At 37.1% G+C, this 15,045-nt stretch overlaps 1 protein-coding gene across 2 annotated transcripts in view; it reads right to left on the bottom strand.

Moving 5' to 3' along the window:
- ARID4A (AT-rich interaction domain 4A) overlaps positions 1 to 15,045 on the bottom strand; it is a 50,711-nt gene that overhangs the window by 13,646 nt on the left and 22,020 nt on the right. For both annotated transcript variants that reach the window (XM_037395517.1, XM_037395516.1), the window contains exons 10-14: positions 13,851 to 13,927; positions 11,851 to 12,017; positions 3,465 to 3,537; positions 811 to 905; positions 569 to 666 (exon numbers count right to left, since the gene is read on the bottom strand). In XM_037395517.1, coding sequence (XP_037251414.1) covers positions 569 to 666; positions 811 to 905; positions 3,465 to 3,537; positions 11,851 to 12,017; positions 13,851 to 13,927 — 510 coding nt within the window. The remainder of the gene's footprint in view (positions 1 to 568; positions 667 to 810; positions 906 to 3,464; positions 3,538 to 11,850; positions 12,018 to 13,850; positions 13,928 to 15,045) is intronic.

Below are 15,045 nucleotides of genomic sequence, written 5' to 3' on the forward strand. Positions count from 1 at the left end.
TTACAAGCAATGATTTTACCACTCAATACTGTCACATCCACCATAGCAATGTACATAGTTATGCCCTAAAGCCATTATTCCACAGATTCCACAAAGATGACACTTAAACATGCAACCTGAAACATGTCTACCTCTATCAAAGTTTTTCAGGAAGTTAAAAGAAATTGGCATAAAATTATCCTCTCTGCATGCAGTATCTACAGACGGAGGACAGAGTCCATTCTTGTTAATCACCATAAATTGCAAAGCTGAATTTGCCAAAGCCTTTTTTATAAATACCATTATTGTACTCTGAAATGGCATCATTACATGATGAAAATGAATGCTTCTTGATAAGAAAGCGAGTAGAATTCTGATACGTTAGAGCAACAGGAACTTAAGAAGCCTGAGCACTCCCTCCTTTCCTCCACCTTTTCAATCCTCAGTACGGGAAAAGGCTCAGAACTGTTCATTAACTGAAGAATGACAACTATTGTCTCACTAAACTATCAAAAATTGCTTGAATATTGTACATGCCACTAAAAACCCCCGAAGTATGCCTTCACCACTATACAATATGAGAACTTACTTTCTATAAGCAGTTTTTACATTGTAGGAAGCAGCCGAGTTCAAAATAGGAATGCCAAGGTCCATATAAATTTGCTTCCATACAGCACCACTCTCAATCTTTGGGGAAAAAAAGGGAAAGAAAAAAAGATTTGTCAGGTTTTGTTAAAAAAGAACATTAAGGAATGGTATCTAATACAGCCACAAGTCACAGCCTTTAAGAGTCACTAGACATATTTAATTCAGGAAACATCCAACACTTACACTGTCACACCCACCCTGCTGATACACCAGTCTAAAAAGCTTGAAGAGATTAAGGTCCTTGTAGCCCAGAACAGGTGGTTTATTGATAGGAGTACCTAAATAAGACAAAACCAGAAATAAGACGTTATAATCAAGAACAGCAAACTGCTTCTTCCATTCCTTTAGCACACATTTGTTTACTAATATCCTTCCACATTTTAAAATCTGTACTTAATAATTCTAAGGTATGTCATAGGTTAGTAGTCTCCAACCACCAAACAAACAAGGCTTCATCTGCTTTTGAATGCATCACTTATTTCTGGGTGGATTATTAGCACGATGGCACCAGCTGCTTGAGAACTATGATTTCTCAACCTTGTTTTCAGACTCATGCAACAACCCCCATCCAACTGGCTGCATACCACTGTCCCTCTCTTGAACGGAGGGAACAGCCAGAATTACACCAAGCTGCATTGAACACCTGATAGATGTTGGAATATAGCAATGTGTGAAGAGATTTAACGCAAAACACTGTGGTCTGAAAGGAGTAGGGAAGCTGCAAAAATGTTGGATTAGAAAAAGATACACAGGCAAAATGTCAGAAAGTAAAAAAGCACAAAGCCCTAACAGGACATGAATATTTGGGACAGTTCCAGGGACAAAGAAAGAACTCAAATCAGATGAGTGGTAATGATAGAAAGAACAATAATTAACTGCAAAAGTAGAAACCAAAAGTGACTTGGGGCAAGTGGCTGCATACATAGACAGTATTTGTCCCAGCAAGGAAGAGTATCAAACCTCTTCCCTGCTGCTTCTCATCTTCCTTCATCTTCATGCAATTATATTTGGAATCATTAAAACAATTTTATAGAACTTTGGGAATACCGTCATGATTTCACGAGTCATAACATTCATACTGAGAGGACAGAGTGTAGAACAAATCTGTTGGGAACAGAAATCTTGCTATAAGGACAGAGGGAAGGAAAAAAGAAAAAAAAGGAAAGTAGACAGGCAGGGGGAAAGACCAAGTCCTGTACATTGCTCAACTGGCACACTAGCTTAAAGAATAGTTTCTGGACTGAGTCTTCAGATTCAAAAAGATGCTGTCTTCTTTTGCCCTTTACAAGTCCCTGACATAATCCCTACTTGGTATGTAGTTTAAGAGTGCTTAAGAGACAGAGTGAAAAACAAGAATAAAACAGAACAGGGGGAAGAATCAGGCTGCTAGAAAAAAAAGAAAATTTTGTTAGTCCAACAGCATAGGCATTTTTCCCCCCCCAACATCACCTCTTATTCCTCCAAAGCAGGTTATTCTCCAGAAACACCAGTTATATACAGGAGGCCTCAAAATTACATTGGATGAACCCCAGTATACTTTGCTATAATACACGATCAATTTCTAAACCTGTCATAAGAACTGGCAATACTGAACAGACTTGGAACTGTTCTTTTACGGTTTTGTGGTCTCAAACACATCTCGTTAACAGGGATGCAGAGCCTCTTTTACAAAGTTAACTTGACACACAACCACACACCCCCAATTTTAAAACCAAAGGAAAAAAGAAAGCGGGAAATATTCGGACACTACATGCACTTTACATTTTACTCTTAGCTCTGGTTATTTCAAATGCAAGTACATCAATATTTCTGTACTATATGCTGCTCTGGAAATATCATTCAGATAACTTTTGTCAAGAAAAAAAAAAAAAAAAAAGCAGTAAAAATGCAGTAGCTGCACTTGTGATCTACCTCCACCAACATTACTGCAGGATTAAGACAGTATTTGAATTGAAATAGTGAGTTCATGAGAAAAATGAATAAACCAAATATACTCTGAAAGATAAAACTCTTTCCAGGCTCAAATACACTAAGAACATCAAGAGGAGGAGGAAGAAATAAATAAAATAAAAAAAAGAGGGAGGTGCATGCAGCCAAGGAACAGAAAACCTTCCATTTTAGTGTCAGTCTCACCACAACTGCAAGTGTGAATGGCTTATGCAACAACAGCTCTCCCAATTCAGCAGGTATATCCTGCTCTCTATACACAGCGCATCCACTTCCAAGGTACATTTTATACCAGGATCTTAAGTATTCCAATTTATTACACTCTCACCTAATTCTGTAAAGACAGACATTTAAAACATGCTATTTTCTTGTTCTAGCTACAGGACAAGTAGAATCTTTCAAATTGTCTCTTCAGGTGAGTATCACTGCTACATCTGCGCATGATTAATACAGCTCTGCAAGGAGACTTGAAGATTGCACATCTCCCATTTTCTGCTGGTTGAATTTCACCATCCATGAACAGCCTCCTCAGGTTCCAGCCTGAGATTAACAGCGTCAGACTTCCCAGCCATGGCTGTCACAACAAGAAATCAATCAAGAGCTTACTTAACAGGGTTGTGTTAACATTAAGCAAAACAAAAACTAAACACCTCAGGGAGGATTTCAGTTTCCTTTATGTGCTCTGCTTCAAAGTACTGGAAGCAGACCTGCCACATGAAAACAGGTGAAAGTGTTTTTCCTTGCACCAGACTAGCCATTATCTTTTGTATCACTGACATGTGAATATGCTTGTAATAACATCCATTACAGTTAAAAGAAATTTTAAAATGCAATTTAAAAAGTCGACTAGACATTAAATTAAAAAAAAAATAATAATAATTCAGTGTTACCTCTGTCTTCCATAAACTTGTAAAGCTGTTGGAGGAAGTTGTCCCTCTCTTCAGGATCAAGCTCTTCCTCAGGCTGTGAAAACAAATGCAGTCATAATGAAAACATAAAATATGCAAAGCAACAATTTTTTTCGTAGAAAAGCCTAACAGCAAGAAGTAAACTCAAACAACTTCCCATTTGGCCCTGCAATCATATAATGGTGAAATATGCAGAAAAAATTTACTCAGGAGACCGTAGTGTGTACCTCGGGAGGAGAAAAAGAAAACGCAGTTCAGGGAAAGACTCAACCCATGACAGAAAGAATGTGTGACCCTCAAAATGAAAACACTAATATACTTAACATACTGTTCTAATACAGAAAAGGTCTGTTATTTACAAGACTGAAGCAGTTCACAGGAACTCTAGGTTTTGGGGGTTTGTTTGTTTGTTTGTTTGTTTGGGTTTTTTTGTTTAACTCATCTTCCTTACTCCAATCATAGCAAAGGTTGTAGAACAATTCTTTCTCCCAACTGTTCCTGTTTTTGATGCTCCAGACATTTTTTGTGATTAAGCTCCAATACTTTATTTCAGCTTATATTTGGAAACACTTTTATAATAATAAATTATAAAAGTGACTTTAAATTCCTTAGATTTATCTTCACAATTTAAATCCTCAAAGAGAGAAATGCTTATGAACTTTATGTTAAGCAGTCCACAGTGTGCAACAGCGATTTTCTTTTATTCAGGTGGAAATCATGAGAATAAAGCAAGTTTATTGGGGGGTGAGAGGGCAGGGAGAGAAAATGAATGTCTACATAGCCACATATACTTCATGGAATTCTGAGATTATCTAGTAGAGACCAAAGCGGGGGTGGGTGGGGTGGGGGTTGGGGGGGAAGTCTTTTCCCTGCAACGTTTATGCATGCTACTTTCTTCCTGCCAGCCTGGCAATCACAGGAATTGCTGGTAAGGCAGTTTGCAGAAGGAAGACTACAGCTGTCTTGAAGGAAAGACGTTCAATACATGTCAAAAAATCTCATTATATTATTAAAAATAACAGAAAAAGTCACAAGCAGTTGCAGAAGGAAACCGGAACAGCAATTTCAATTTCAGTTGTCTCTGCATTCCGTAAACTTTAAGCTTCAAGGCAGAAAGACAGGCAGTGAAATGTAAATGTATATGCTACTGCCTTGTTAAGCAGAAAGCAATCTGCCCAGCATCAGAATGAATTTCAGCACTGCCTGCTTCAGTGAATTCTGAGCTTCGGAGCCCAACAGGGCTCACCTACAGTCAGGCAGAGACAGTATCTGTTTCTTATTTTCCTATTTTTTCTTGGGAAATAATTGGACGAAATTAAATGAATAATCACAACATTGTACAGCATCAGTTACCATTTGCTCATACTGCATGTTATAGGGATTATATAAAGATAAAGTTATCTATAGAATTAGCATGTTCTTCCAGGTTAACAAATGAATTATTGCTATAGAAACCAGAGTTTTTTTCTCTCCATCTAGACTGCGATCCAACTTCAAGATCGAGAAATTTCTGCCACCTACTGTAGTGTTTAAAAGCAATACGAATCAAACTATGCAAATAAAACACATCTAAATAACAGTAAACATTCAGAAACACTTCTGAATAGTTTAATTCAAACCATTTCTTTTATATGGGCACAATGCCAAACCAGAACTCTAGGTTAGAACAGCAGAAACATAGGTTAGAAATAGCACTCTTGCAGACAGCATGTTAACCGTTTCACCAATACCAAGTATTTTCAGCTGAAAAAAAAAAGCAAAAAGATGAAAAGCTTTTACATACTTACAGGACGGGAGCATAAAATCTGACTGCAATATTCATTCACCTGTGTGAGACATCCTGAACATCCTGAATACCCTACCTACTTCTGCTGATGGTGTATGAGCTAGGTTGCCACTCCCTGGCAGAGAGAGTCTGGACTGTGCCTGGTACCAATACCAGAGTATTGTAACAGGTACCAAATCCTTCTGAGAGGTGAATCGAGTAAGACCTGAATAACTGCCGGCAAGGAACAGATCAAGCATCAGCTATTTCAAAGTCTTTTTTTGTTACTGGCCAAAATGAGAAAGACCAACTGTTAATGGATATGCTTATTGCAACACTAAGATCCATGGATTTTTATAAGAAGTCATTTTTTATCAAGGTTATCTACTTATAACTGGACATAATGAATTCCCAGGAGGTCTACTGTTGTGGAGTTGAGTTTTATTTTAAATACACCAACCATCATCTGCTGCTGTATCAGCAACCTTAAATCTGCATCTGAAGTCAAGAAAACACCTGAGAAATGTCAATGTCACAACCTGCAATCACCACCAGTGAATGGCTGGAGGGCTAAAATTCCCAGCATCTCTATCCAGCAGGGTGACACTGCTACCCTTCAAAACTCACTTCTGTCAAGACACTTAGGTCTGTTTTAGACTGGGCATAAAAGACCATGATGATAATTGTTCAGTTTCTTAAGAGTTCTGTCTCTCCATTTCATTTTTTTTCCTTTACAGATGTTGCAAAAAAGGAAGGCTGTAGCCAAAGATAAGTCCAAGGGAGAGACAAACCAAAATTAATTTTTTAAGTGGCAGTTCAAAGTTGAGACCTCTCTGTTGTTCACCCAACACCCACAATTAAGTGCAACATGAGAAAATTTTTCATCTCAGGCTGAGAGGCTGAATTTTATATATATATATAAAAAAAAAAGTACCTCCAAGATGCCCTTTTTTGCTTACACATAAATTTTATGGTCTTGTGATTTTTCTTCCTCCTTCCTGACTAGGTCACACCAGTCAAGAGAAAACAAAATCAACAATGAACACATGATCTCTATATAGGGGAAATACTCCTTTCCCCAACTCAATTTCTTACTGCCTTCCAAGTAATACTAACAATGTTCAATTATTTTGTAAAATTATTTTGAGAATAACAACCAGCAAATAAACCCAGCATGAAATACATAGAAACTTGTATAAAACTTGTAACTAGCTTTGCTTCATTTGATTTCAAGCCACTTTTATTCAGCATAAATTTTGCCTCTTGTCTTTAGCATGATTTTAAACAAGAATATAGGTCTGTTACCCTGACTCATCATTTCCTCTACAGAAAGACTAAAGCTTCTGTGGATGCTAACCTACAGAGCTGAGAGGGAGCACAAAGGATGAAATAGTTTCTTCTACAAAACAAAGAATGAATTTCTACTCACAAACACATACACCGTCTACTCAACCAATATGGGGCTAACTTACCAGGGACAGATCTTTCTTTTATGTTATTAATAGACTGACAACACCATAAACTCTTCTGTGAAATACATGCAAGCTAAGAGGAAGAAATTTGGAGTCAGATGAGCGTATGATCAAGACATACTGCCAGAACTGGAGTTAATGTAATATTTTTGCTTCAGAGTACTTAAATGAGTTTTCATCACTTGCACATTCACTTACTGATGCCAAGTTTGAACACTGATTAAGGAAATGAAAAGAATTAAACTGATTGCAACAAGTTAACAGCTTTACACCATGGGGAGATGAAAGTGGTCTTAAAATGTTAATTTCTACCAACAAGATCCAGGAATTCAACCATCCTCAACAATGACTCACTCTAGAGCTGCGCCTCAGTTTGCAACTTCTTCAATCCTTTTTGAGAAATATTCTGAGAATGCCTGTTAGCACAAAACTGTGAGCAAGAAAGCCTTTGTAAAGAACATTTGAGTAGCCAAAACTCCTACAAATTCACGCACTAGAAGGATGATTAGCTAAGCAACGTTTAGCTATTTTTTAAATGCTATTCTGCATATTACACATCACAGCTGTTTAGTTTTTTCAATATATGTAAATAAACCACTTGCTTCTGGATACCATGCTTCATTAACTTTGATGTTACTGTATTCCTATATTTAACACTTAGTGTTAGCTTCTTCAATGTTATTTTAAAATACACATAGGTTGCAACAGAAATGGACGATTTGGGTATCATTCTATGTGGTCTTCCACAGTCACTTAGAGAAAAGACTACACGGGAAACAAATATTTTGAAGCAAAATGTAAATATTTTAACAGATGTCCACTGATAATTTTTCAAAATCTCAAGCCTCCTAAAACACAACATGGATTTCATATATTCATCCTTCCTTTATGAACTTCATTCTAATAAAATACATGGTAATAACTTAGGAGAACTGAAATCCATGCTCTTTTGCAGAACAGGCACATTGGAAAATGCTTCTGGCAGCTTCTCTGCTCAACAATGCAAAGTACCTGTGGACCAACATTTCCTGATGCTGTTGTGATGCAAGAACCCTAAAAAATTTAAATGGATGCACACCATTAAACATACTACACATACATCCTTCAGGTGACTCTCAAAACGAAGACATGGAGAAAATTCCCCCAAGCATACATCTGGAGGTGCTGCAACTCTTTCTTCAATGAGAGGCAATTTTTTTCTGAACTTCTGTTGCACATTTGACTGGGGGTGGGGTGGGGGTGGGAAGTGAAGGAACAAGGAACTGCTATTAAAGTGACATAGGTAAGTTTGAATCTCAAAGATGGCATTATAACCAATTCTACAGCAAAGATAGAAAACCCTTTTTCCAGCTCTTGATACTATAAAAAGTTATGAAACTTGCAAAATTAGAAAACTAATAAACAGATTCCTTATTTTACTCTGATCTTATGTGAATGTATCTATTAAGACCACGTACTGAGAATGTATTTCAAATAGCTGCATGTTAAAAATCTTGATTTTTTTTTTTTTGAATCAGAATAGCTTACAGGGAAACCGAGAGGCAAACCCAAATGTTGCCTACATGTCCCCTTGTAAAATGCGGGGGGAGTATTTGACTATTTAATCCTGAGAAACAAATATGTATGATTTCCTCCCTGACAGAACAACTTAAGTACAAGCAAATACAGTGGTACATATTATCTGATTTTTAATAAAAATCATGTAATGTTCCAATTTCTAATGTTCCCATTTCTATGTGGAGATACTGGAGTTTAGATTTTCCTTTTAACTGCAGTGCATTCTTTCACTGCCAAATGCACCCTCAAAACATAGTTAATTCTCTTATTCTGACATGTTGACAACTGGATAAGAACCAAAATCAATACCCAGATTTTTATCTGGATTTAAACCAATTGACTGTTTAAATTTTCATTTGATAAAGAATTTTATTCTGTAGTACCTTGAGATTTTTTCACTTTTTGTGACACAAGCAGTATCTGTTCTAGTATTCAAACCTCACACTGTGAATGAAAAGTAATCATAAACTGCGCCATATACTGTAATTATTGCCAAAAATCCAACAATATGAATGTGCTGAGCAACTTAGTGTAATGCAATTCCTGTTAAAAGTCAATGACAAGTCATTTCCACACTGGTTCTTCACGGTCAACTCTGGACCATACAAGTCGGTTACCACCTATCAGTAGGAGGATTAGCATCTCACCACTACCACGTAGGTTCCCAGTCTTTAGCTTACAAAAGCCATCAAAGAACAACTATGTAAAACCTGGAAACCCTGTTGTACCAATTCTACCATACTCTTCAAGATGTCATAAAAGGCAGCACAATTAGGAAGACAGCCTCTGTCAAAACAAAGTTACAGATTTTAACCCAGGTACTGGAAAAAATAGTAGGGTCTATTCTCACCACCTATAGTAGATCCCTCTGCACCATTACCATTATAAAAAATCCTACTTCAGAAAAACAGGATCCTTTCCATTCCCAGCATTAGACTCTTCTGACTTTATCCTCTCATTAAGTAGGTCTGTGGCCATTTGATTGACTTAATGAAGGCCTATCATGACTGGTCAGCAGCTGGCCAGGCCTTGACAGCAAAGCTGCGGTGCATTTCAGAAGATGAGGGTGAAAGGGGGTAGGGTGGGGAAGAAGGTAATTTAAAAAATCTCCCTCCCATCTCTAATAATGTAACAATTTGCAGTTCTAAAACAAAAGGCCAACTGAGAATATTCTGGGAGAGGATGTACAGAAGTTATTTTTGACCTTGATTAATAAAGGAGAAACTCTACAAAATGAACATGCAAAATTTGAGTAATTCAACATCTGTAGTCAAATAAAGGCAAAAAGAAATAATCATTCACTTGTCGATTCTCTCTGCAACCAGTATTACTGCCTCAGGGAAAAGAATAAAGTAATTGAGATAAATTCCCTAAATGCTGTCTAATTGTAATATCTAGCATGGCCCACAATTAAAATAAGAATATGAATTGTAACAGCGGAATCAGGAATTTAATGGGCCGGCATGACAGTCCTGCTCTGACATAATCTAAAAAGATTCATCTGTCCTCTGCTACATAGCTTCAGCATGAAGATGCTCACCTTATTTTTACATGCCTACTTGTCACCTGGAAATAATGGATTCTAGAGCTTCTCCTACCAGCACATCTACCTTTCTGGAATCCTTTGCTTCACTACTTTACATTTAGATTATTCTTTAAAAATAACCTGTATTTCTTTTACAGGAATGCCTTTTTTTTTTTTTTTCTTCTTCCCTTCATCACCAAGCTCCCCCCTCCCCCTTCTTTGTTTGAAACACAGAGCAGTTTTATGCAATAGCCATGAAAAATGATATTAGAAATGGATACTAGAAACTAGTATAGCAATCCTTGATTTTTAGTGACTGATACTTTGCAATTTTCACCAACGTTAATACAAACAGACCAATACAGACCACAACAGTTCACACCCTGCAAAATGTGGCCTATTCAGTCGTTTTCACTGCAAACAGAGGAAAAAACCCAGAGGGTTTTATATTCTGCACACATTTATCCTTATATTTATCTAATCATACCATCATTCTCATACAGACATTGACTCCATTTTCCAGAACACTGTTATCAAGGCACAAAATTAACACCTAAAAATAGATTATCTTTTTTTTTTTTTTTTTTTTTTTTTTTTTACCTGGAAAGATCTACCCTGGCTGCATGCTCACGAGACAGTTCCCAGATCAGAATCTATGTCAAATCCACATTCTTAACAACCATGTTCACATTACAGATTAAAACACAGAATCCTTACCTAGGAGCTGCATTCTTTCAAATGTAAAATGGTTTTACTTCCTTTCTATCTAATCTGCCCACTGCCTGGACATATTTCAGCCTGACTTCCAAATATTTGCTTGCTTTGTTTTCCCTGCACGGCATCCGCAGTTATACGGCATTACTTACATTCTCTTCCATATTTAAAAAAAAAAAAAATCATGAAAAAAAAATAAAATAATCAGACATTACATGAAAGGCAAAGAAAAGAGACAGCCCATTCCAAAGCATCTGGCAAGCCTCCCCTGGCCGCCGGCCAAGCCCGGGCTCCAGCGGCCGCTGCCCCCGCGCATGCGCGCTGCCGACCAACACTGGGTTGCCGTGGCAACGCCGCCGGCCGCCTCCGAGCACGAGCGGCCATTCCGTGTGCGGGCTGACAACCGCACGCCGCGGGGGAAGCGAACGGGAAGCGGCGTTTGACCTTCCCCGGGAGGCAAACTTCACACGGTTCGCCTATATAAAGGAATGGTTTCCCGAGCGTACCGTGGAAATAGCACGGCGACAAAAAAAACCCGCCAACTGACACACAGACACCACCCCCCACCCCTTACTTGTAACATCCAGGTTGAAAACAGGTAGCAGAAATAAAATGAAATTCTGTAAATGCAGTTCAGGTGACGCAAAGAAACTGGCTGGCTCTGTGGGAAAGGAGCCGCTCAAAATATTGCAATGCAGAAAAACATTTTACCCTAACTATTAGAAAGTCCATCTGCACCACAGCCTACCAGAGCATACGATCCTGCGATTCCCAGCCTGCAACGGTCTGTTAGGAAAACCCGAACGCTTACAGAGCCAGGCCCTGTACCGCTCTTACAGAGTGTCTCAGGCACCAAACACCTTTAACAGCCACTGTGTGTTAGATCACACTTTCAGCCAGACTACTGCTTTTGCTTCCCTATTTTTTTTTCAAATCAAACTGCTATTTTCAGAAGTTACTTTTTATATAACATATATAAAAGGCAAAAGAAAAATACCAAGTTACACATATTTAAGGTTACTACTATCAGGTTCAGCATCAATTTTTCAGTTACGTGTCTCCTTTTGACTCAAATTCTTCCTATCACTCTTCTCTGCCCTGAATTCTTGATTTCTGAGGCTTGTCTCCAATTTCTGCACTGGCTTACAGGAACAACCTGCCAACTGCTCGCAAATTGCAGTAAACACAACTATAGCAAAGGGAAGATGAAACAAGTCTGAAAAGACATTCAAGTGCGTAAGCTACCATAAGGAGTAAAAGTTGGAAAGTGCAGGATCTTCAGGCATGCAAATTATTAATCATCTTTGAAGAATGACTGAAATTGCCCAGACTTACCGCTACTTCTTCGGTTTTCTCTTCTCTTTTCTCCTCTTCTTCATCAGTTTCTGCAGCAGCTCCATCTTCCTCATCGCTACTAGAAGACTCCAGAATTTCACTTATGTCCATTTTCCAGTTCCGAGGAACACCCTTTTTGTTGAGAAATGTGCTTGCCTCCTGTAGCCCTACAGAAGAAAGGGCCCTGGTTTTACCTCATCAGCAGTATTCACAGTCACAAAGCATTTTTAATTTCCTTTTCACACTCTTGTAAGTCACAATACCAACTTGAACTAAAACTGGAATTAAGTAATAAGATAGATACTTCAGCTTTAAACACCTAGTTTACACACGTTACATTTCAATACTGTCAAATTTTGCAAATGGAGTACTGGCAACTCAAGAGGTTTAGAGTTGAGAACATCCATCCCACACAGCATCCAGTTGTTTTCTAGGCATAGGTCCCCATAAACTCTACTGAGATTCACACCTATATATATGAACAGTACGAAAGATAAGCAAATATACTTCTCCATATATATTCTGAGCAACTGTGAACTGTTCTGTTTCTGTACGAAAGATATTGTAATGAAGCTATTAAAAACCCTAAACACATCACAGTTAGATTTGTTCTTTCCAAAGTATCTTCATGTCTTAAAGTTTAGGATACAAAAAAATCGTAAATATTTTGTTGAAGTCCACTGCATAAAGTGATGTTACGTTAATGTTTGGAACAGAGGCAAAATACACTAGTGAACAAGAGAGTGATGGGACAGGGAGAAGTCACACTCATACAATGGTAATACCTCAAATTCTTTTCCTTGAAGAGGTGCTCCAAGGGGGAAAACAACAAGCAAAACAAACCCTGATAACCCTAAAGTATGTACCCTAGTCACAATAAAATACTTTTTTAAAGATGAATCAGAAGAACACCCAAAAGAGGAACATATGGCAATGAACCATTCAGTGCTGCTGGAGAAAAAAAGGCACCAGTTTTTAATTGCTGCTGATACAGCAATAACATCCAGAAATTTGTCCAAACTCTTTTTTTGAAACCATTAGTACTTTGGTTCTGCAATATTAATTCGTGGCAATGAATGTCACAACCCAGTTAGGTTCTGCATGAAAAAAAAACCAACCACCACCTTTCTTCAACATATCTTAAACCTGGCATCCAATCACTTTTTTGGATGTTCTAAAGTTCTTGTACTGTCAAATAGTTATTAAAAAGAAAGCGTAACAGAAACCATTAAGAATTACATATATCCATCACAACCATCTCAAGCTCTCATTTCTGACTATCATGTTAAACCTTTACTTGTTAAGGAGCTGTTTACATGCTTACACAAACTGGAAGAACTGTTGTTGAGCAGGGTTTTTCTGTTGCTAAGTGGTTTTCTTTTAAAATTATTTTAAATAAAAACATCTCAAACATTTCTCCTTCTACAATTTTCATGTTTTGAGGTATGACTGGGAGAAACAACACTAAAAGTTTAATAATCGTTTACATTAAAGGGAGAATCTAGCCTTTTACAAGCTCACTTGGATTATTGTAGTTACATCACCCATCCATCCAGAAATCAAGTTCTGTAATTACACTTTTAAATCAAACATTAAACACAGGCAGACTGTCCTAATAAAGTTTACACCTTGCTGTCTGGTTTATTTTATGTTAAGACAAAGTCATTTGAGCAAAACCACAAAACTTTGGTGTTAGCAGAGGTAACTATATATCCCGTTGTTCAATGACATTTCAAATATAGTACCTTGAAAATATTCTATTCATTTTCCATTAATTTGGAAAGAAGGAAATAAAAATCAAATAAAGAAAGCTTCTACTAGGAGCTATTTTAATAACAAAGCAGCTATATCCAGTTTCTCTAATTTATCACATTAAAAATTGCAAAATATGCAAGAGCAATTATTAGAGATCAACAGGCCTCATTTATCTGCAAAAGTTCCAAGTACTATTGCAGAAGATTACTTTTTAAAAAAAAAGCCGAGAATTTATTCTAAATTACCTTTTTTAGGAGAGGACTCAGATTTTGGTAAGTTTTGAACATCCAGTTCTTTAATGTCTTTTCTTGCTACTGAGTAACTGAAAAAGAGTAAGGTTATTATTTTTAAATCACAGTAAAGCAAGCACTTGACTTAGAAAAACAGTGATTTCTAAAATTTTCAGGATTTATCATTCACTTTCAAGGTCCTTACTAACAACTATATGCATGGGGCATTTGTTATTGTAGGCCCTAATGCAAGATTCAAACCTGAGCAAGTTTCCAGTCTTTATTTGAAATTCAGACGCTAAAGGAACTCTTGCAATTAAATAATTAAGACAATCTTGTAAAGCTTTTATATTTCAAATATTTAGCCTGCAGAGATCTGCAAAGGTAAAACGCTCTACGTAGGCAAAAAACGTTTTCTAAACTCAAAATATTCACATCAATGAACACTTGCTACCCAAAATAGCAATCTAGCTAAGATGAAAGAAACAAGTCCTCTATTTTCAAAATGCATTTCCACTAGCACAGAAAAACAGTAAAGCCAAGTTCACATATCTGCATTGATAAATGGTTGATTTTTATTTTTAAATTACAAAAGTGTTCTCACAGCAAAATATACGGAATTGCTCTGTTCAAAAGTTATACATATTACTACAACAGAAACGCTAACCAACCTGTAAGGAAAGCCTTACAAGTGAGTTATTATAATAAATTATTTTTTGCTTCTTTCATTATTTCAGAAAAACTGAAGTAAAACCTCAGGAATTGGAGGCTGCCATTTTCTGAAATTAAGACCATAATACTATGGGGGGAAAAAAAGGGGTAAAAGAGCAAATCAGCATGTTTTTCCAGTAACATTCTACCTTCAGTACATAAAGAAACATAAATCTAAACTAGAAGGCTGACGATACGTGCCTACATTAACAGGCCAAAATGAATTAAGTCTTCAGTTACTTGAAATATGTTTCAGTAATCAAATACTCACACCCTACTCAAAATCACGGCTACTAAAAATCAGAAACTGTTCACTTTGAAAGAAAAGAGGGAAAGAGGGTTGACAGCTGGCCTTCAGCAAGGAAGGATTTAGTTACAATCTGCTGAGATAGATGCGTTAGAAGTAAGGATGAAGAGGAAAAAAAGGGAAGCAGCTTTAAGAACCAGTCTTCATACTTTTTTGAATATATTATTCCTTAAGTAAGCACACATCTGTGTC

Source organism: Falco rusticolus, chromosome 7 (assembly GCF_015220075.1).
Source record: "Falco rusticolus isolate bFalRus1 chromosome 7, bFalRus1.pri, whole genome shotgun sequence".
Taxonomy (NCBI): Eukaryota; Metazoa; Chordata; class Aves; order Falconiformes; family Falconidae; genus Falco; species Falco rusticolus.